Source organism: Thamnophis sirtalis, unplaced genomic scaffold (assembly GCF_051295495.1).
Source record: "Thamnophis sirtalis isolate CommonGarterSnake01/CBP01778 unplaced genomic scaffold, rThaSir2_p1.2 scaffold_12, whole genome shotgun sequence".
NCBI lineage: Eukaryota > Metazoa > Chordata > Lepidosauria > Squamata > Natricidae > Thamnophis > Thamnophis sirtalis.
Window position 1 is genome coordinate 33,618,747 of NW_028261392.1, and position 21,886 is coordinate 33,640,632.

General features: G+C 36.7%; 1 protein-coding gene across 1 annotated transcript; it reads right to left on the reverse strand.

The window, feature by feature from the left end:
* Positions 1–34: 34 nt before the first annotated feature.
* Positions 35–19,916, reverse strand: IL18RAP (interleukin 18 receptor accessory protein). Its single transcript, XM_087726198.1, has 10 exons — positions 19,780–19,916; positions 17,267–17,537; positions 15,993–16,170; positions 14,591–14,765; positions 12,448–12,516; positions 10,661–10,775; positions 9,139–9,296; positions 7,659–7,799; positions 2,988–3,158; positions 35–2,047 (listed from the first exon to the last, which is right to left on the reverse strand). The coding sequence occupies exons 1-10, from the start codon at positions 19,847–19,849 to the stop codon at positions 1,680–1,682; spliced, it is 1,716 nt and encodes a 571-aa protein (XP_087582324.1). The 5' UTR covers positions 19,850–19,916; the 3' UTR covers positions 35–1,679.
* Between the last annotated feature and the right edge of the window lie 1,970 nt (positions 19,917–21,886).

Below are 21,886 nucleotides of genomic sequence, written 5' to 3' on the forward strand. Positions count from 1 at the left end.
GTTTTGTTGCTTTTTTATTGCCTCAATTGGTTGCAATCTAAACAACGTACAATATTAAACTTTGAAAAAAGAGTACATTTTCATTACAGTATACAATAATAACATATAAATGGCTTCATTGCACAAACAAACATACATTTGGGTGCTGGTAGATATTTTAACAGTAACACAGTGGGAAGGGATCTTAGACGTCATCTAGTCCAACTCCCTGCTCACACAGGAGACCTATACTAAGGATTCGACCTGCCGACCTTTCTGATAGACAAGCTCAGCATCTTAGATAGCTATAATCTTCAATGCATTTTACAAAAACCAAGGACTTTATAGATAATAGCCAAAACCTGGAACTGTATCTGGAAACAAATCATAGGCCATGGTAACATAGGTGTTACATTATGCAGGTAGTCCTCAAGTTATGACCACAATTGAATCCAAAATTTATTTTGCTAAGTGAAACATTTGTTAAGTGAGTTTTGCTCCATTTTATGACTTTTCTTGCCACAGTTGTTGTGAATCATTTGCTAAGGTAGTAACATGGTTGTTAGGTGAATCTGACTTCCGCATTGACTTTACTCATCAGAAAGTCACAAAAGGGGACCACATGACCCATCATACACATGAACCAGTTGCTAAGCATCTGAATTTTTAACATGTGACTATGGGGATGCTCTATCAATCACGTGAAAAATGGCCATAAATCACTTTATTCAGTGCCATCGTAGTGTTGAATGACCACTCAATGAACTGTTGTATGCTATGCTGCCCATAGCTGGTCATTTTCTACTTCTCCGAATGAATGATAAAAAAAAACCTAATGCATTTTTTTATGTCATCCTTTGTATGTATGGGTGAATGTCACTTTAAATTACATTACAGCCAGGAGCACATTTAAAAGGATACATCTGAGTCAAGCAGACCCATCACATCCAAATGAATAGCATGTCTATAAATAAATGTGGCATAAACAGTACATTTCCATTTAACATTACACAATACTGCATTAAATAATTATATTAATTTTTGTAAAATACTAAATACACAGTCATTAAAATGCAAACCCATAATGATCATCAATTGACCTAGTACAGGGGTGTCAAACTCCCATCATCATGGCGGTGTCACGTGACGTATCAGGACTTCCCGCCCTTCACTAAACCAGACATGGGCATGGCCAGCGTGTGACGAAGCTGGGAGTTTGACAGCCCTGACCTAGTAGTTTACAGAGCCCACTTAGAGATGAGTGAATCTGTCCATTTTGGCTTTTCCATCCATAGTATGCTTGTCATTTTTCTATGGATAAATGTTGTTCTTCCTGTTTCCATATTAAAATCATCTTGCTTCACAGTTGTAAATGAAATGCATATTTTTCTGTTCCAACAAATTGTGCATTACTTTCTCCAATAGGCATTTGGGATTATGGGAGGGGTTTTTTTTGTTTGTTTAATGGGCTTTATTAAAAAAAACAATTGGTAAAACGGATGGCAACATTCACAGAAGTACAACTTTCAGAGTTTCAATTGAAAGCAGTCATATTATAAATAAAATGCAAATGAATCTTTCTCAAATTCCCAACTCTACCATCCAATAACCATTTATACTGGTGGAGAGTTTTGAACTACTGAGCGATGACATCTACCGCATTATACCCTACTTGCTCATCCTTTGTTTCTCATTTTCCTTTACCAACACCAACGGTTGCTGATGGGAAATGAAGGCCACTTGTCAATGGCACTGTTGCTGTGTTTCACAGGCAAGTGATACCGTAATTTCTTCCAGAACTGCTTATTAGCTGAAGGAGAGGTAGATGTTCTCCAAGTCACTCTAGGCAAAATCCTGAGGGCTTTCTTCACCTTAGGAGATAATGAAGGTGGCTCCTGAAAAGTATCAACCTGTATTAGGATGGGTTTCATTGTCTTATCTTCCAAGGCAGTGTTGATTGCTGCTTCAAGTTCAAAGAGAGCCTGGCTATTCTTAGCAAAGTTTGGACTCAAAATGATGATGACCCGTCTGCTCTTTTTCATGGCACCAACAATGTCATCAGTGTAGGCTGGCAAGAGAGAGCATGATTAATAACGTACTTTATTTCTTTTTTCATGTCTTTGAAACTATGCCTGAAAACTAGAGGTATAAAGCAGTATAAAAGTCAACCAAAACAATAAATTCTGAAAAAGCAAGCGAATTAAATCCAAGAAGTTAAAAATAATGAAACTCTTCCTTCTTTGCAGTTCATCTACTGTCTCTAGGTCAGGAATCAGTCAGTGTTTTTTGTATTTTCCACTGACCAATACTGTCAGTGACTTTTACAGAATCGCTGTATTTTATTCAAACAGGTCAAGTCTTAGTAAACATGATTTGGGTTTGGGTAGTCCTTGACTTACGACCAAAATTGAGGCCAACATTTATGTTGCTAATTGAGACAATTGTGAAGTGAGTTTTGCCCCATTTTATGACCTTTCTTGCACACTTGTCAAGTGAATCAATGCAGTTGTTAAGTTACTAACATGGTTGTTAAGTGAACCTGGCCGCAAAAGGTGATCACATGACCCCGAGACACTGCCACTGTCATAAATACGAATCCATTTCCAAGCCTCTGAATTTTGATCTCGTGATCATGGAGCTGCTACAATGGTCGGTAAGTGTGAAAAACAATCATACGTCACTTTTTTCAGTGCCACTTCTAACTTCAAACGAACACTAAATGAAATGTTGTAAGTCGAGGACTGCCTGTACTTTCAAATGATGCTTTGTTAAACCAGTGTTTCTCAACCTTGGCAAGTTGAAGATGTCCGGACTTCAACTCCCAGAATTCCCCAGCCAGCGAATGCTGGCTGGGGAATTCTGGGAGTTGAAGTCCGGACATCTTCAACTTGCCAAGGTTGAGAAACACTGTGTTAAACATCACCCTGACATTAGGCTGTCCCTTATCTACAATGGAAAGTATCGATGCAGCTATTTCAGCTATTGCATGAAATCAAAGAAAATAGTACCTCCACCTGGAAGGATGTCTCTTTCTGTGAGACAAAGCTTATATCCATAGTCATGTTCTAGAATGAGTGGAAGAAATTCTAGAGCTAACTGCTCTTCAGGACATGGTTCTTGGTTGGCTTCAACGAACTCTGGTTTTGCATAGGAGACAAAGGCATCAAATTCCTTCCAATCTAAAAATAAGTGAATTAATTAAAATGATGACTATGAAAAGAAACAAATGGGCATCAAAACTTAAAAAGGAGGAAGGAAAGGAAAATATTTTCTAAATCAGGGTGATGGAAAGAAATGTTTCGCTTGAATTGACAACTACTACCATGTATACTCAAACAAGGCAAGGAAGGAGATCAGGAAAAGCAGAAGTATTTTGGCACGTGACCCGTCAAAAGCGCGGACGGCAAAAGCGTGATCGACAAAATCGCGCCTTTGACGTCATCACAGCGCGACGAAAAAGATCGAAAAATTCAAATAAAAATTAATAAAAATTAAATTAAAGCAAGCCGATTCACATAAAGGTAAGGGTTAGGGTTAGGGTTAGGGTTAGGGTTAGGGTTAGGTTAAGGGTTAGGGTTAGCTTTAGAGCGTTAGCGTTAGCGTTAGGGTTAGGATAAGGGTTAGCGTTAGGTTTTTCGTTACTTTAACGGTCAGGTTTAGGGTTAGGTTTAGGGTTAGGTTAAGAGTTAGGTTTAGGGTTAGGTTTAGGGTTAGGTTTGGGGGGCTTAGGGTAAGGTTTTCGCTTTATTTTTACATTTTTCGATCTTTTTCGTCGCGCTGTGATGACGTCACAGCGCGCTTTTGTCGAGCGCGATTTTGTCCTACGCGCTTTTGTGGTGGAACCATTTTGGCAACAGTATCCCTGTGCATGCCTGATTGTATATGGGCATATTATATGAGTCTCCCACTCTGTGTATAAGTGTTTATAAGAAATAAAAACAGCCACCACAGCTAGGACATCTTTTCATACCAAAATGTTGTGTTGGAAAAACCATCCTACATCAGGGGTGAAATCCAGCAGGTTCTGACAGGTTCTGGAAAACCGGTAGAGGAAATTTTGAGTAGTTTGAAGAACCGGCAAATGCCACCTTTGGCTGGTCCCCGAGTGGGGTGGGAATGGAGATTTTGCAGTATCCTTCCTCTGCCACACCCACCAAGCCATGCCCACCAAGCTACACTAAGCCCACAAGCCACGCCCACAAAACCAGTAGTAAAAAAAATTGAATTTCACCACTTCCTACATCTATAGATGAACTCTACTTAGTGGGTTGATGAGATGAGAACACTGAACTAGATCTGGATTTAACTTCTTTTTATACAGAGCCTCCACTATCTTCAAACAGGCTCTTGCTTAAATCTTGTTATGAAAATAAAATAAAATAAAAAATCCCACCTCTCACACAAAATTAATTTGTTTTCTTATTCTAATTCCTTATTTACAAAATCTTGCTCATAAAAATAACATTGAAGGAACACATGAAAATTTTGTAACTATCAAACAAATATACATGCCTCTTCTTTCATACAAACTATATATCGGTCGTGGTGGTACAGTGGTTAGAATGCATTATTGCAGGCTAATTCTGCCGACTGCTGGCAGTTCGAGTCTCATTCTTACAAGGTCAGTAAAATGAGGACTCAGATTGTTGGGGGCAATATGCTGACTCTGTAAACCATAGAGAGAGGGCTGTAAAAGCATTATGAAGTGGTATTGCTACTGCTACCTGCAAACAATGTCTAAAAGTCATAATTTTCCCACATCAACATTGTGCATTACTGGACAAAGAGGGCACTAAACCAAAGTTTCTGCAATGTCAGTCAAGCACTCTACGATGCCACCTTATACTTTGACTTAAAATATGCTGATCTATCTCACTGGAGAATTGTACCATTTTCATTTTACCAGCAGAGGCTGCTCTAAAACAAAATCTGTAAGCCATCTGAGCAGTGAATTAACTGTTGCATCAATATTCTTAATCCACTAATGGTCGCAAATTCTGATCTTGGAGCATTTTCTAATAGAAAATGAAGTGATTTCCATATCTAGGCTAAAGTGCCTCATGCTAAACGTGTAAATGGCATACAGCACCAGTGCTTGGAAATTATAGACATAAAATTTATGAACAGCAATTGGTAACACACAAAAATCAAACCATTTTATATTGACTGCATTTTGCACAAATAAGATATTACTGAACAATTATGATTGCTATTTATTAAATTTATTATGGATACCAACTCCAAAATTTATTCAAACAAAAATTATAAAACTGTTAAAGGCATGAAATAAACATGGCAGCCTAGACTAAAAATATATACTTTTATACTAATAAAAACAACAACAACAACAACAACAACAACAACAACATGGATTTCACAGACACACTAACTCAAGGCCTGATCACAGAGCCAAATCTTAAAATCCTTACAGAATCCCAGAAGACTGGGCACCAATCCTATCTCTGGAGGGATTCAGCTCCAATGAGATGGATCAACAACACAGAAATCACATTTCCTTGATCCCACAAGATGATGATATTTAATGGAGAGTTGTGAAGTGCATCCATTCTGTCTGAATGTATCACACAGGCAGGAACAATTGGAGACAGGCAATTCCTCAAATAACATAGACCTATGCCCCAAAGAGCTTTATAAGAAACAGCCAGCATTTTGAATTGCACCCTGAAGTCAACTGGCGGCAAACATAGTTCATATCACTGTAATAATACATGGGCATAAGAACAAAGGCCTGTTACCATCTGCACTGCTGCATTTTGAATCAGCTGCAGTTTCCAGATGAGCAATTCCATGTAGAACACATCTACAATGTAAGATTTATTTTCTTAATTCTCTTTCTTTACCACACAATTTGGACTATGGGTGACTTTTCTAAGTTTCAGGAAGTAGTTTAATCAGCCTTAATTAACCTGGTCCTCTCCAATTATGTTAGGCTTCAACTTGCAGAATTCACAGCCCTCTGAAGTTTTAACATATGTAGACGGTACTCAGATGGAGACTTATTATAAAGGAAAAAGTCATTTAAATCTATATCAGAGCCTCATAGTATTATTTTAATTGACCTATGCTATGTAGTTATATTTGATTCAAATTCTTGCTTATCTCTGAAATTCAGGGCATGAACTTTTCAAACTGGTGAGTTATAAGCAAAAGAAATTCCCAAGAATTTCCCAAGAAATGCTATGTATTTATGCATGTGGGTGCATGCATATTATGTGCATGTTTATCACTATAATTTTTATCTTTCACTTTTTAATTCTGTACATTTTTAATTCAATAAATCAGTGATGAGCATTTGTTCTACATTCACAGCTAGCTTATAAAAATAATTATAATTCAGAATTACTTCACAAGAACACAAGAAAAGAAATATTTTTAGCTACCAGCTCCTTCCAGGTATCCTAAAGTTTATTTATGCAACTCACTTTTAAAACCGATCATATACTTTAATGATAAAAACAGCTATATAGAAAGTTTTATCTTTAGCTTAAAAATGAGAAAGAAACTTTTAAAAGAAAGGATCAAAAGAGGGTGGAGGGGTGATGAAAGTCTTTTTTTAAGAAAATGAATTTTTTGACCTACATTCATTTCCTGAATTTAATACCTCTGTGGTAAACTAATATTAAAAACATCTTAGTTAACAGGATTCTGCAACAGTCATTATACATTCATCTAGGGTATATTCGTAGCAATTCTTCCCTTGTTCTTTTTTCTCTTCTCCAATGTTTTTATGAAATCAGCCCAATGTTTCTCTATTGTCTCTGTTTTTAACATTGAAGTTCAATGACAGTATTTTATTTGTAGTTTATAATTTTGTTCATTGAAGTCATTCAGTAATATCTGAAATGTTTGAAAGTTGAAGCTTCGATCAACTGGATTTAATAAAAGAAATGGGGGGAAAGAGTTCATCAGATTTTTCTGATGACTTTGATAAAGATTTGCTTCCTGTGTATTTAAAAGGATTACGTCAAGTAATTGTTAAGAAATGTGGGTGTATGCAGTGCTTTCATTTGGGGTTTTTTTCTGGTACAGCCTGATTCATATAGAAAATTCCATCTTCCTAAGATTGACTTTCCCTAATTTTCCTTTACCATATCTGATTGATGTGGTATAAGATGATAGCTAAGGGCATATTAATAATCATTTCTTTCCAAATGATGACTAAATGCTACTATTTGAATTCTACAGACTGCGTTGAATATTGTTGCAGTATACTTCTGCATTGGGAATGGGGGCAAAAGGATTTGAAACATGGTTTCTTAAGTTTCAATCCAATATTGGATCAGGAGAGATGCTTAATACTACAAACAGGGATTCTTATAAAAATGAATATTTTGTATACATTGTATTAGTATTCAAAATTTGCAAATGGGTTGCTGAGATCTCTGTATGTCAAGTTAAGATACTAGAAACAATGGGTGATGTAGAAGCAAATATAGGTAAGATGGAGAGAGAGAGAGAGAGAGAGAGAGAGAGAGAGAGAGAGAGAGAGAGAGAGAGAGAGAGAGAGAGAGAGAGAGAGAGAGAGAGAGAGAGAGAGAGAGAGAGAGAGAGAGAGAGAGAGAGAGAGAGAGAGAGATGATAAGAAGCAGTAGTATTGACCAATCTTCTCCAATTAGTAAATTGGTGAATAAATGCTATTGTAAATCAAATGTACTTACCACTCAGAGTTTCATCCTTGGCTAGGTAATTCCGATAGAATAATACAAGTTCAATCCAGTGCCTATAAACCAGTAGGCCTCCTGAAACCACTCCAAATAGTATTATAATAGTGCCACACAAAGTAAGCAAGAAAAGAATTGCTAAAAAGAAAAGAGAAATATATAAAAAATAATGCAAACTTAATGATGAAATGAATGATTAATGGTGAAGCTCAAGATGAAATGTAACAGTTGGGAAAAGGTGTGGTGGATGTGACCTGAACTTATTCATTGAATAAATAGATGTATTTCAAAGAGCAATAAATTTTGTTTGATTGAAGGTAGATATGTTTACAACACAGAAGGTAGTTCTATTCAGGTGCATGAGCAAACTGTACTTCCGTTCATATAAACACCCCAAACTCTAAACTTATAGAGGTACCCATGAAGGCCTAGACTGTTTTAGGCAAACAGTTAGAAGATCTAAATCCACTTAGATCCTCTTTTGTGGATTGGAATTCATTATTTCTTCAGTATTAGATTCCAGCCAATTTATTACAGCCTGAATTTCATCAATTCTCATGCCAACATCTGAGAAAAGACACAAGAAGTGCAGAAGCTTGTTTTTCTATCAGGGCAAGTTGCTATATTTCTCTAGAAACCATTAAAGTATGGCGTTGTTGATGCCTTAAAACACCAATTAGTTGTTTCTCAGATTTCTGATGTGCTGAAGATAAAATCTGGAGTATAGTTAATGCTGTGGCATCAGTTGTTCATGAGATTCTCAAAAAGTCTTAACCTCCTTCAAGGAAGATTATTTAATTTTATCCAAGATAAATATATTTAGTTGTCAAATTTTCCTTTAAGAAACATATATAGGTAGTCCTCACAATTACAACTTAGTCATTAAGCAAAGCAGTCACTAAGTAAAATTGAGAGTGTGCTTACGATCTTACTTTGGTTTTATTTTATTTCACATACCCGTGAAGGTTGTAAATGTCAGGATTGGTTACAAAGTTACTTTTCCTCAGTATTTTAAATGTGAATGGTTGCTTAAAAAGGCAGTCATTAAATGAGGATTAACTGTATTTCTTCATAGTGCATTGCAGAAGAGAGAGGAGGGGGAGGGAGGGAGGGAGGGAGGGAGGGAGGGAGGGAGGAAGGAAGGAAGGAAGGAAGGAAGGAAGGAAGGAAGGAAGGAAGGAAGGAAATGTGTTGTTTTCATGTCACTCACAATCTAATTTCCCAGAGATCTGGCAGCCCCTTTTAGAGACCCTGTGCTTGAGTATATGGATTCATTAGATAATATTGTATTGGTGAAAAACATCAGCTATCAAAGAATGGCACTGGAACTGTTTTTATAATAGGAAATTACAACTAAAGTTCATGAAATTCATGTAAATGTTTACCCCATAACATAACAGCTCAGGAAACAAGAAAATAATTGTTAATGAGGTCAAGTAGAGCAGTGATATTGTCTTAGTAGGTTTGAAAGTTTTACTTTTTCCTGTTTGCCTCTTAAGTTTGATCACTCCAGTAGCATTCCCAATAGAATTTTGGGCCAAGCAGATGAATTGGCTGTTTAGATCTTCTTCAGTTACTTTCATCAGTCTGAAGGTAAGAGTAAAGGTTTCTCCATCCAGTCCCTGTGGATGAACTCTAAACAGAATAATGCTCTCATCAATCGTCAGTCATGCTCCCATCCATGTGCAGACATTTTGCAGCTTTTCATGATACCAATGAACAAATATTTTAAATACGTATAGATGACTCTTACTATATCAGACACAAAAAGAATAAAAAATCATGGCAGTCACATCTACCAGTCATATTGAAACCCTTGATGTTCTTTTTTAACAAGAAACAGCTCTATTTATGGTTGATCAATATGGTCTTCCAGAAGCCACTAATATGTTTCTTCTATACCCATCTTTCCAGTAAGAATGTTAACAATCGATGCACTGTCCCACTTTATATTAATTCCCCCAATTCCTATAGCTAATTCATGCGTTATAGAATACACCCAACTGATTGAATAAAGCCAATGACAAATTAAACCCAAAACAAACTTGCTAAGCTAAATGACTAACCTTAGGAAAAGTCATGGACCTAAAATCAAATAAGCCACATAGCAAGTTATGAACGAAGGGATAATCAACTTTAAATATTTGGGTTTTATGATATTTATTAATGTGGATTTTGTATTTTATATGTGTTGCATTTTATGTTTGTTATTTGATTGTTCTACACAGCCCAGAGTTGCCTTTTGAGATATGGGTAGCTATATAAATGTGATAGATGGGAGAGGGGGAGGAGAGGGAGATGCATACTAGGCCACATTTCTATGCTTCTCACCCTATAATTTGCAAGTTTTAGTTTCATAATCTACCTACTAAAACATGCTGATATCTGCATGTTCATATACCTTTCTTCTTGCTATATTTATTTGCAAATATAAAAAACGAACAAGCAAAAAACACAAAGTCCTTTTTAACCCCTGGCAAAAATAAAAGCAGAATTAAAGATCCACAGAGTAGGATAAGTTAAAGGAAATTGAGATGGCAATAGAGAATGTACTGGAATTTTTAATTTCATAGTGGCAAATGCATGAGAAGATATATATTTTATGTCTGAGTGATACAACAATCTCCATACTGAATACCACATTTTGTCTTTGAATAACATGTCAGGAGTCACATCCCCAAAAACCTGTGATGGGATTAAAATTCTTTAAAAAAAAATTGGGGTTTTAAAAATTTAAACTGATTTCATCTAACTGAGATTAAAAGTAACTGATTACATTTAATCATATTACTCAGATATATTTAATAATACAATGTTAAAAAATACAATTCAATGACAACATTGGAAAATGCATCTGTCTGGAATTTCAGACAGATAATCACTGGTTTACAAATTTTGGCAATCTCTCTCTCTCTCTCCCTCCCTCCCTCCCTCCCTCCCTCCATCCTTCTCTCTCTCTCTCTCTCTCTTCTTTCAGTCAAGATACTTTATTTCCGTACCTCTCTTGCCGTATCAGTTGCTTGCTTTTATTGGTTTCTTGGTACCACTCTAGTGAGGATGAAACATTCATTTCAAAACCAAATTGTGCTTTGCACTCAAGATCAATTGGTTGACCTTAAAAAAATAGATGGGGGTGGGGGAAAAACAATAAGCATATTTTCCAACGATCTGAAAATATTTTAGAGTAATTTTCAAATGGTTATAAGATTCTTTATATATGACTTGAAAATTCACAGATTATTAATATTAAGTAGTGCATACAAAGGGTCTTCAAAAAATAATCATGTAGCTATGGACTTTTTTTACACAAAAACAAATCTTGTTGCAGCTTAAAGACTAGTTTATTTACTATTTTCATTAGATTTCATCACACACCACTTCCAATCTCTCTTTCATACTGAAGCACATAGGATAATAACTATATTGGGGGAGGGGTGCGTGTGTGTGTAAGTCTTGATTCCTAGCAACTGCTTGGACAGTTGCAGTTTTCTTGGCAAGGTTATTCAGAAGGATTTGCCATTTCTTGCTTTCTATGGCTGTGAGAGTGTGAATGGCTTCATGCCTAAAATGAGACTAGAATTTACAATTTTCCAGTTTGTAGCCTGATGCCTTAATCAATGCACCAAGCTGTCTCTCTCTTATTAGGTTTTAACAGTGACATATTTGAAAAGTGTTGCATTTAATATGATAAATGTGTATCTTCTAATGTGATGCTATGGATACATATTAATTAGACCAAATTGCTATAGAATAATAATCTGTACATTCCTGTTATGGTATGTGGGAATCACTTTGGGAGATAGGACTGTTGGTAATGGTCAGATAAGAGGCAGCCCACAGAAGTAAAGGAACATGGCAAACATCTCAGAAGGAGCCCTCCCTAATTTCATGGACTGTAAAGATGAAAAGTACTTTCAGACTTGCAAAGTTATGTTATGTAACCTTATAATAATGATAGAGTTAGTACTCCAGGTTCTTGCCTAGACACCTTGAAGGGTGACCAACTCCACAAATAAAAAAATATGTCATTTTTAAAGACAAAAATATGTTGTGCAGGGATAGTGAGAAGAATGATGGCATATAGGACCTTTCAATGAGGACCTTATGAACTAAAATGGCTGCAGAAAAGGTATTAACTTACATTTTATCCAATCTCCCCTTTATTATATTTAGCATTTCAAAATCTAAAAAAAAAATGTTTTCCCCAGAAAGATCATAATAATTAAGGCTCAAACATATTTAGAGCTTTAAAACATAATGTACAGCCCAGTGGTGGGTTGCCAATTTTTTTACTACCAGTTCGGGCGTGCTCCCAGGTGCACTCCTGTGCCCACTCCTGCGCATGCACACTACACTTCTACACATGTGTCTGGGTGGGTGGGCGGAGCCTCCCACCGCCGCTACTACCAGTTCACCCGATCCGGGCCAAATCGGGAGCAACCCACTACTGGTCCAGCCCTTGAAATTCTGTTAATATACTCTTGAATCCATACACTGTAGTAGTTCTAGCAAATGCATATGATTAAGCTGCAGTCATAAACTGGTAAACCAGCTGGGAGTTAGAATAAATTGTAACTTTTCTCCAACTTTTCAGAATAGAATCCTGCTAATTTACTAGAACAATAGACAATCTGTGATTTATATCATAAAATAATTAATTTAAAAGTACCCATAGCTAGTCCATTTTCACTAAAATTAAGCTCTAGCTTAGAGTGGAATGCAGTCAATGTAAGATACCTATTATCTCATAGGTTGCAAAATAAATGTGAAAATTTAATTATCTTACCAATTTCTACTTCAAGGGTCATCCCATCATTGGGATTCAAAACCTTTGGAGGATGGATAGTGTCTTTTGCTAAAACATGAAAAATGGTGTGTTAGAAGTTAAAAAAATATGAAATAATAGAAAATACTTGTAGCTTGGGTTAAACCTTTTTGGCAATGGTTTGCTCTCCAAGCTTGTTTCAATTTAGTTTTTGAACATTTAATTCTGCTGTTGCTTCAATACTGTATATTCACCACAGATGAAACAGAAACTGTCTGGTGAATTAATACACTTTTGCGGAGCCATAATGTAATGGTTGAAGAATGATGAGCTAACATGAATTGCGATGAAAAAGTGTGAACAGCCTAGAACCAAGAACCTGATGATGATTCGTGCACAAGTGTGGCATGCAGGAGAGAGCAGCTCTGTGTCTGTACACGAGATGTCACAGTGCTGGCCATGCCCCCTGCACGGACCAGAGATGCTGCTATCTGCCCTGTGTCTCCCTCCCACTGGATTCTTCAGGAAAGATTAACCCCTTCTACCTTATGAGCCAAGGTGGCGCAGTGGTTAAATGCAGCACTGCAGGCTACTGCTAGATCAGCAGGTCAGCGGTTCAAATCTCACCGGCTCAGGGTTGACTCAGCCTTCCATCCTTCCGAGGTGGGTAAAATGAGGACCCAGATTGTTGGGGGCAATATGCTGACTCTCTGTAAACCGCTTAGAGAGGCCTGAAAGGCCTATGAAGCGGTATATAAGTCTACTGCTAAGTCTACTGCTATAGAAGCACAGACTTAAAACTTGCTTAGCTTATGTATATATTGCTGACCAACATACATAACTCAGACAAACCCTTTAAGGTTTTTTTGGCATTTTATTTCTTAAATGCACTTATGTGAATTAATTAATAGTAATTTGGACTTTAAATTTGGTTAAAAACCATAATATAAAAAAATATCAAAAATTAAAAAAAATTGATAAATTTGAAGACAATTTTGCATGTTGTGGCAAATCATGATGTCTAGGAGTTTTTTCAATATTTTATTTGTTTTCAGCACACTAAAATACATGGAAATTAGATGAAAATAATCAAACAGCTTTTTAGTCACAGACATGAGTTATCAGACTAGGTAACATCATCAGCAGGATTTTCTTGGCCTATTCTTCTTTAGCTTATATATGTCTTGTGTGCCAGTGTGATCAGTTGGTCATGTGTTTGGTTGTTCATTTGGAAGCCATAGAAGTTGCAACAAACCTTCTCAGTTCGACTGGGAAGGAACAAAAATCATTGGCCATGCCAACACCACCATACAAATTAATTTATTGAAGCCTGGTAGTCTACCAAAGGAGCAATTAACAAGCTTATTGATTTATATCTGTTGATTTATATGAATATGTAAGAAACTAGACCATTTGAATGACCAATCAACAAGAGAACCAATCAACTGCTCAGAGTTTAAATGTAGCTCCAAACAAACATCCTATCACACAGCCAACTGACCACTCAGGCACACAATGTTATATAGCCCTACTTTTGACATCCCAAGTAGCAGAAGAGAGTTATTTCCATAGGACTGATAGATAACAGAAATCAATCAGAGAGCAAAGAAAAACAATTCGTTTATATAAATTAAAATTAATGATTTTCAGAGTAATGGAAAAGATTTCCCCTGTCCAGTCATTTCTGACTCTAGGGGTGATGCTCATCTTCATTCTTGGTGGAGGGAGTCTGCATTGTCCAAAGCATTTCTGTGGTCATATGGGCAACATAACTATACTGTAAGCTATCGCTTTTCCATTGAAGTGATACCTATTTATCTACTCAGATTTGCATGCTTTCAAACTGCTAGTGGGCAATGATTTATTTATTTAATTACCGCATAGATCTCATTTTTTCTAATTTTTGTTTTTAGGGTTATAAAACACACATTTATATCTCATCAAATTGCTCAAAGCGAATGTCACAACTGCTTAGATCAGTTAGGAATGACAAAGATAAGAAAATAATTGAAATGGTAATTGAATATTACTATATAATTAATTTAACAAAATTAAGGAACTCTAAATAAGTCTGATATAGTATTTCATAACACATATTTCACTGCCAAAATGTAAAGCACTATATGAAATGATTTATTATGCTGAACTATGTATAGTGACTTACAGATAACATGCACATTCAGTATTGTTCTCATTTTCCATTGTATACCGTGGTCAATCAACATGTAATCACATGCATAAGTACCGTTATCTTTATCATACACAGAACGCAGCACTAGTTTATCATGATAGAATTGTAGGCCAGGTCTTTTCTCTTTAAGTTCTACTTGTATTCCATTCTACAAGAAGATAAAGATGAACAATTCAAATATTATGTTAGCTGAAACATACAAATTCTCCAGTTAACCACAAGATACTTCATAGCAACTGGTATTCTGATCCTCAGTTGAATTACAAAACTATCATGATTATAGTTCATGAAGGGTATGATTAAAGAAGTTTGGGTGAAATAAAAAGGAGTTTTAATTTGGTTTTCTTTCTGCAATAGCTTTCTCTGTACCAGTGCACTCCAGATATGTGGTTTTCCTGTTCATATGAATCCCAATTTAGTTTTGACCATGAAGGCTGGGAACTGCACAAATTGTGATCCACTATAGCCAAAGACTACCAGATTGTGAAATCTTATTCTACTTGAAACCAGATCCTATGACCTTCCCCATCCAACTTTTCCAACAGCAATTAGCAATAACAATTACAGTATATACCATTTCACAGTGTTTTACAGCTCTCTCTAAGCAGGTCAGCATATTGCCCCCAATAAACTGGATTCTCATTTTACTGAACTCAGAAAAATAGACGACTGAGTCACTTTTGAGCTGGTGAGGATCAAACTGCTGGAAGTTGGAAGAATTAGCCTGCAATACTCCCTTCTAACCAGTGGTGAAATTCAAATTTTTTTACTACTGGTTCTGTGGGCATGGCTTGTGGGCATGGCATGGCTTGGTGGGCGTGGCAGGGAAAGTATACTGTACAATCTCCATTCCCACCCCACTCCAGGGGAAGATTACTGCAAAATCCCCATTTCTTCCTGATCAGCTGGGACTCAGCAGGCAGATAATAGATGGGGATGGGGCCAGTCAGAGGTGGTATTTACCAGTTCTCCAAACCACTCAAAATTTGTGCTACCGGTTCTCCAGAACTGGTCAGAACCTGCTGAATACCATCTCTGATTCTAACCACTGCACCACCATGGCTCTTGAAATTTAATTAAAATTAAAACTAAATGGCTTTGTGTTTGCCCAATGAGTAGCAGCACCTACAGTACCTGACTTTGGCTAATCTTGAATGTACATCCAACTACTCACAAGATCCAAACTTGCTTAGATTTTCAAGAAACTAGGAAATATTTGAGTAAAAGATTAAACTGTGAGGTCAAAGAAAATATTCCAGTAGTATAGTGAAAAACAATCTCTCTATAATTTTTCAAACAAATCAAAGCTATTTGTTGTGGAAAGCACAGCAATTGAATGGATTCAAAGGAGGCGTTACTTAAAAAAAAAACTTACTTTGTACCATTTCACTGATGATTGTGGAAAATTAGAGTAACAGTTTTTCCCTGGGCAACCAATAGATGTTCCTTGGTCCACAAAGAGATAAATGTCATTTCTGTTGTTAACTGAACAATTAGCCATAGTTTTTGTTTGAACAGTTATTAAAATATTGACACATGGTGATATGTTATTCCTGTGTGACCTACAAAAAAAAAAATTCTGGTGAAATTATCCAGAGACTAATTCTGTGCAGGAAGAGAAAAAACAAATCAAATATTTTGCTGAACCTGAAATGTACGTGGTACCTCAGTACTCATCATTGATTGGTTCCAGGAGTTGCAATGAGTACCAAAATAATTTTTCTAGCTAAATAAAAGTTCTAGCTTGTGATGTACCAAACAATTGATATGTACCCGATAACATTTTCGCATTAAATTTGATGAGTTTCAAATGCATTGAGTACCAAATTTGATGAGTTTCAAAGCAGTTGAGTACCAGGTACCACTGTATTATTAAAATTTTGAAAAAAAGTTATATTAATAATGTCCCAGGATATCCTAAGATTGTAAAGGGGATTTTATTTATGGAAGAAATTGACACAGAGCTTTGTAGGTTTGATGTGGCACAAAACTGTATGAAAATTTTGAGCCTCCCAGTTGCTTGAGTAAAAATTCCTGTTCACTATCCTGTCATTTGATAATTTTATATCCTGGCTTAATTTATCTCATTCCAGAATTATATTATATAGTATCATCTCATTCATGAGGTTATGTGGCTATGATCATACTGTACAGCATCTGGGTATACTATTAGTAGCTTCCATTCTTTTTCTGAATTATGATTAATATGAAAATGTTGTTTAAATTAAAAAAACATATTTTACATAGAATTGGCTGCAGATCATATCAGATTAAAATAAAAGGCCTGACTGCTATTTATTGTTGAAGTTTGAACTATTGGCGTAGTTTAAATGGTTAAATAATTTAACATTGTTACACTGCACAAGGGTGGAGTAAGAAGGGTAGGTTATAGCTTTATTTATTTATTTATTCATTCATTTATTTTATTTGTCAAATTTATATAGCTACCCATGTCTGGGTAGCATTGGAGGATATGATCTATCCCAATTATTACCATTAATTCCCAGTTGTTTTAGAAATAAAAGATAATTTCTTGCCTAAACCACTTTTTCCCCTACCACCACCCACAAATTGCATCCAAAATAATTAAGAAGTGATTGTTGGGATGGTAAAACACTAACAAACTAGAAGCTCATTCACACAACCAACCTTTTCATACAGATGTATATTCCAGAATGTTCTGGCTTTATTGGGTTAAACCAAAGTGAATTCCCCCAAGGAGTAGGATTGGCAGTTTTATCACTGAGGATCATAGTGGCTCCTCCTTCACTGGATTGCCAAAACCACATCACATTATTTTCATAAAGAGGAGAATGGTTATAAATTGATGTAGTGTCTTCAGATGGTAGGTCACATGCTACAATAAATTTCTGATTGCTGATGGCTCTGTACCTCACATTAGTAGGGTTTTTAAGACAATCTGAAAAGAATTTAAGAAGTCAGTACTGTTTTTATAGACATTTTAGTCATTATGAGCATTCAGGAACATATGTAGGCCTTTTCTTTTGAGAAGCAATCAGGTTCTCAACTAGTAACAATAAGGCATCAGATTTGCCTGTGTATTATATTTTATGAATTTCATTGCCACCACTAAGATAACAAGCTGCATTCCTTAGATCCTCTGAAACAGCTTGAAGACAAGCCACAAAGACCTCTGATATCAAAAAATTGAGACATTGCACGTCCCAATGTCCGTTTACCCTCACTCTATTGGAAAAGCAAAGTGGTGGGTTCCTACCAGTTCAGACTGGTTCTGCCGAACTGGTACTGCTTTGGCTGCCTGGGTCACTGGAAGTGGCAGTGACCCAGGCCTGCCACTCCCCTGAACTGGTTCTCCTGGCAGCACCGTAGGCTCCGCCATCTTGTTTTTGGCTTCTGTGCATGCGCAGAACAATTTTTATTGTACTGTGCATGCATGCATGCATAGCATAGCATAGCTGCGCACCCATGAGCGAACCCACAGTAGTGGCTGCCGGAACCCAACCCTGCAGTTCACTTGTGCTTGCATGCATGGTTGTGTTCACTCGTGATTACATACACGGCCTCTCACCACCACTACCGGTTCAGCCAAACCAGGCCAAACCAGGATCAACCCACCTCTGCTGAAAACAGATGTAGGGCTAAGATTACAGAGTCTCTACCTGATTCAGCATCAGTTCAAAGATTCCATAGATTCAACATACATTAAAGACATATTGATTTTCAATATCCCTTTAATACACTTTGAATTTATCAATCTCAATATGATCTGCACTGATTGATAATGTTTCTCCGGGATTCCTAACAAGAACTTACAGAATGATCAGGAAATGTTGGGAATTAAACTCAGAATCTTTTTTCAGATGAAGTGTATTCTTTGCATTGAATCTTTGCATTGAAATCTTTTTATCATCAAAAGCTGAAAAAAGTGTATAGATAACACATTTAAGAAGAAGATAACCCTTGTTTGCTATTCAAGACCAGCTTATGATACTTTCAGAACAGGATGAAAAATGGACAAGAATATATGTATTCTTGAAAAGCCTTCTATTGTTTATTGACATACACAATGGACTTTTGTAGCTAATGAGAAATATACATGTCCAGTGACTTATGAGGTCCTCCCTACCAAGCCTGCCCTGTTTGTCTTGCCCTCCTTGCCTTGTTTTCTTGCCCTGCTGGTCTTGCCCGGTTTTCCTTGCCCCTCTTGTCTTACTTGCCTGGTCTGGCTTTGTGCAAGTTCGCAACAACACAGTTCTGCTCCGGGTTGTGCTGCAGCCCAAGTTCAACCAGACAATGTGGGCTGGCGGCTCCCCAGGGGAGGGCCTTCTCTGTAGCCGCTCCGACCCTATGGAATGAACTACCCCCAGAGATCTGGACCCTACCCACTCTCATGGCCTTCCAAAAGGCTATCAAAACCTGGCTATTCCGGCAGGCCTGGGGCTGTTGACCTCTTGACCGAGGTCCAGCCCTGATTAGACTGGGTGCATGATGTGTTTTCTTTTAATCTGTTTTCCTCTGTTTGTTTTTAACTCTTCACTTTTTAAAATTTTATTTTCTGTAAGCCACCCAGAGTCCTTCGGGATTGGGCAGCCTATAAATTTATTAAATCAATCAATCAATCAATCAATCAAGTGAACTCTTCCTGTAACGAGGACTCCCTGGAACCAAATTCCCTGAACCGTGGCTTTTCTCAGAACTGTGCTGCTCCTCTGGACTAATAGAAGCCAGGAACTATTGGAGGTGCATGTTTAGAGCTTTGCTCCTGGACTTGCAGTGATCGGTGGGATTTTGGGGGGAAAGCTGGAGCAATAAAGGGGAGTAAAGCCTTCATTCCTGCTGTGTTGCTTCTGTGCCCAGCCCCAGATCATTACAATAGCTTTAAAAACATAACCCCTTATAACGGGGGTCCCCAACCCACAGATCACAGCCCACTACTGGGCTGTGTGCTGTTTGGAACCAGCACGCAGTGGTGGAAGTGATGAGGGAGCACATGGACATTCCCTTTTGCGTGAGCAGCAGACAAGCGCTAATGGAGCTGCACATGCTTCCTGGCCACACCCACAGAACCATTCCCTCTCAGCTCCCTCATTGGAGAAGTTGGGGAACTCTCCCTCATATAGAAACTGAGAAAGAAACATCAAACAATGAAGAATTCTAGTAAGTGTAATGACATAGCTTACCAGTAACAGTAATATCACCAGCTTCTGCTCTTGCTACAAACAATAGAAAGCACCAGAAAAAAATAAGCATTGTTGACTAAGATTTCGTTTCTGCAGTGTTGAATTTTTGGCAGTATGTTCCAGTGGCAGACATTGAAACTCTTCATTACTGTGAAACAATCAAATATAGTTAGCTGAAAATAATTTATTCCAGACAGAAGCTACATGGAAAGTGTATAGAGGTAAGCAGAGATTCTTTGCGACATATTTCATAGTTACTTTATGGATAGCGATTTCTTCTAAAACAACTTTTTTAAAACATGGGACCAGTAGGGTTCATAAAACTATTGACTCATAGGACTGGAAGGAACCTTGGAGGTTTTTTTTAATGCAATTCCCTGCCCCCTGACAAATTGTTATCCAATGTTTTCTTGAAAACCTCCAAAGATGAAACAGCCATAACTTTAGGAGGCACACTGTTCCCCTAATTGTTCTCATTGACAGAAAAATTCTTGTTAATTTAACGTTGGATTTTCCTCTGATGAGCTTGCATCCATCTTGCTGTCAAGTGCTTTGAAGAACAAATCAATTCCTTTTCCCTGTGATAGCCCTTCAAGTATTGGAAGATGTATCATATTCTTCCTAAGCCTTCTCTTTGTTAGGCTAAACATAAGTAGTTCCTTTAGCTGTTCATCATATGGTTTAGCCTCCAGACCCCTTATGATCTTTAGTGCTCTTTTCTGCACTGATTCATAGTCACTATTATATTGTCACTATTACATTAATTTTATTAAGAAAAAACAAGGGATTATATCTATAACAGCTATAAATATAAAATTATAAAAATGCCAAATACAGTTTAAACAACTGACAATCCAACCATAATAATAATATAATATGCATCTATTCTCTTTTACTAATTGTTTAAGGAAAATTTCAAAAGAAACATATGGAAAATATGGTTGACTTACAATTGAATGTAAGATTATATCCATGAAGCTACTCCATGAAGCTTCTATGAGTGAGGCAGAATATAGAGCACAATAAAAGCTTCATTTGAAATGATTTCATTTGGGACCTGAGAAATAAAAACTACTACATTAGTCTAATTAACACAGAACATTTTCTTAGTGGAGATAATAAATGTATAGATATATTTAGTGAAACAAATCCAAAGGCTTTTAAAGCCAACTTCTTGCATTCAAATAAAAAGTTAATTCAAATAGTTACATTAAGGCATTCATAGGAAAGGAAACGAATATGTACATATTATTTGTAATATTTTTTTTAAATCCTTAAATATTATTTGAGGTTGTGAATCTGAGAAATTGTAATTTGAAAAGGGATTGTTTTCTGAATGAAAAATCTTACCTTTCAACCTTATCAGATGAAGTTAAGTGTTGTGTTCCCTTCTAAACGGAATTTCGTATGCATGTTTCCTTTTAATCAGCTTCTTTGACCTCAATGTCAGCATTTCTTCCTCTTTTAGCAAGTCATGTTTCCGGCTTCATTTTGTGAGCAAGAGGTGAACCTGTATTTTCTTATTATACAATAAAAGTAGGCAAATATTCCTTACCCAGAATTTCACTGATAGAAACTAACGTACTTCAGTACTGCCCATGATAATAAATTCTCCTTCCCTTATATGTGTCTCCTCTCTCTGCTCACAACACTCTAAAGTACTCCTTACTTTTTCTGGCAGACCACTTGAGTAATTTATTTTTTAGATCTAGGTCTGAAATAGGAAACCACAGTCATTGCTAACATTGGTTAAATCCAGTTCACAATTGTGTTCATAGTGACATGACACTGTCAATAAACCACAAGCAGAACACACTGTCTTTAAACAAAGTTATGACTAACCCTCCTTTTTTTGCCCTATTTAATTTAATAACTCAAATGTCTTAGGTGGGTTAGCTCTGAAACAGTAACAATTTTTGAAAAAATAAACCCAGACCTGTTTAACAATTCTGATAATCCAAGTTGGACTGATAAGGAAAAGAGGATAACTACAGGGAAAAGGCAATGATAAATCACTTCCCTGTTATCACGGAATACAGTGATATATCCTAGCAGTCAAGGCAGTTGTTATTTGGGTTCTTATCATGAGAGAGTGGTGATACACTTC

What these genes read in the sequence shown, in the direction of transcription:
- IL18RAP (XM_087726198.1), bottom strand. Translation starts at nt 19,849, where the DNA reads ATGCTTATTTTTTTCTGGTGCTTTCTATTGTTTGTAGCAAGAGCAGAA. An exon ending in GACCCTTGAAGTAGAAATTG is followed by an intron (nt 10,776 to 12,447) that starts GTAAGATAATTA and finishes TATTTTTTTAAG; the next exon opens with GTCAACCAATTGATCTTGAG. An exon ending in TAAGAGGCAAACAGGAAAAA is followed by an intron (nt 7,800 to 9,138) that starts GTAAAACTTTCA and finishes TTTTCTTTTTAG; the next exon opens with CAATTCTTTTCTTGCTTACT.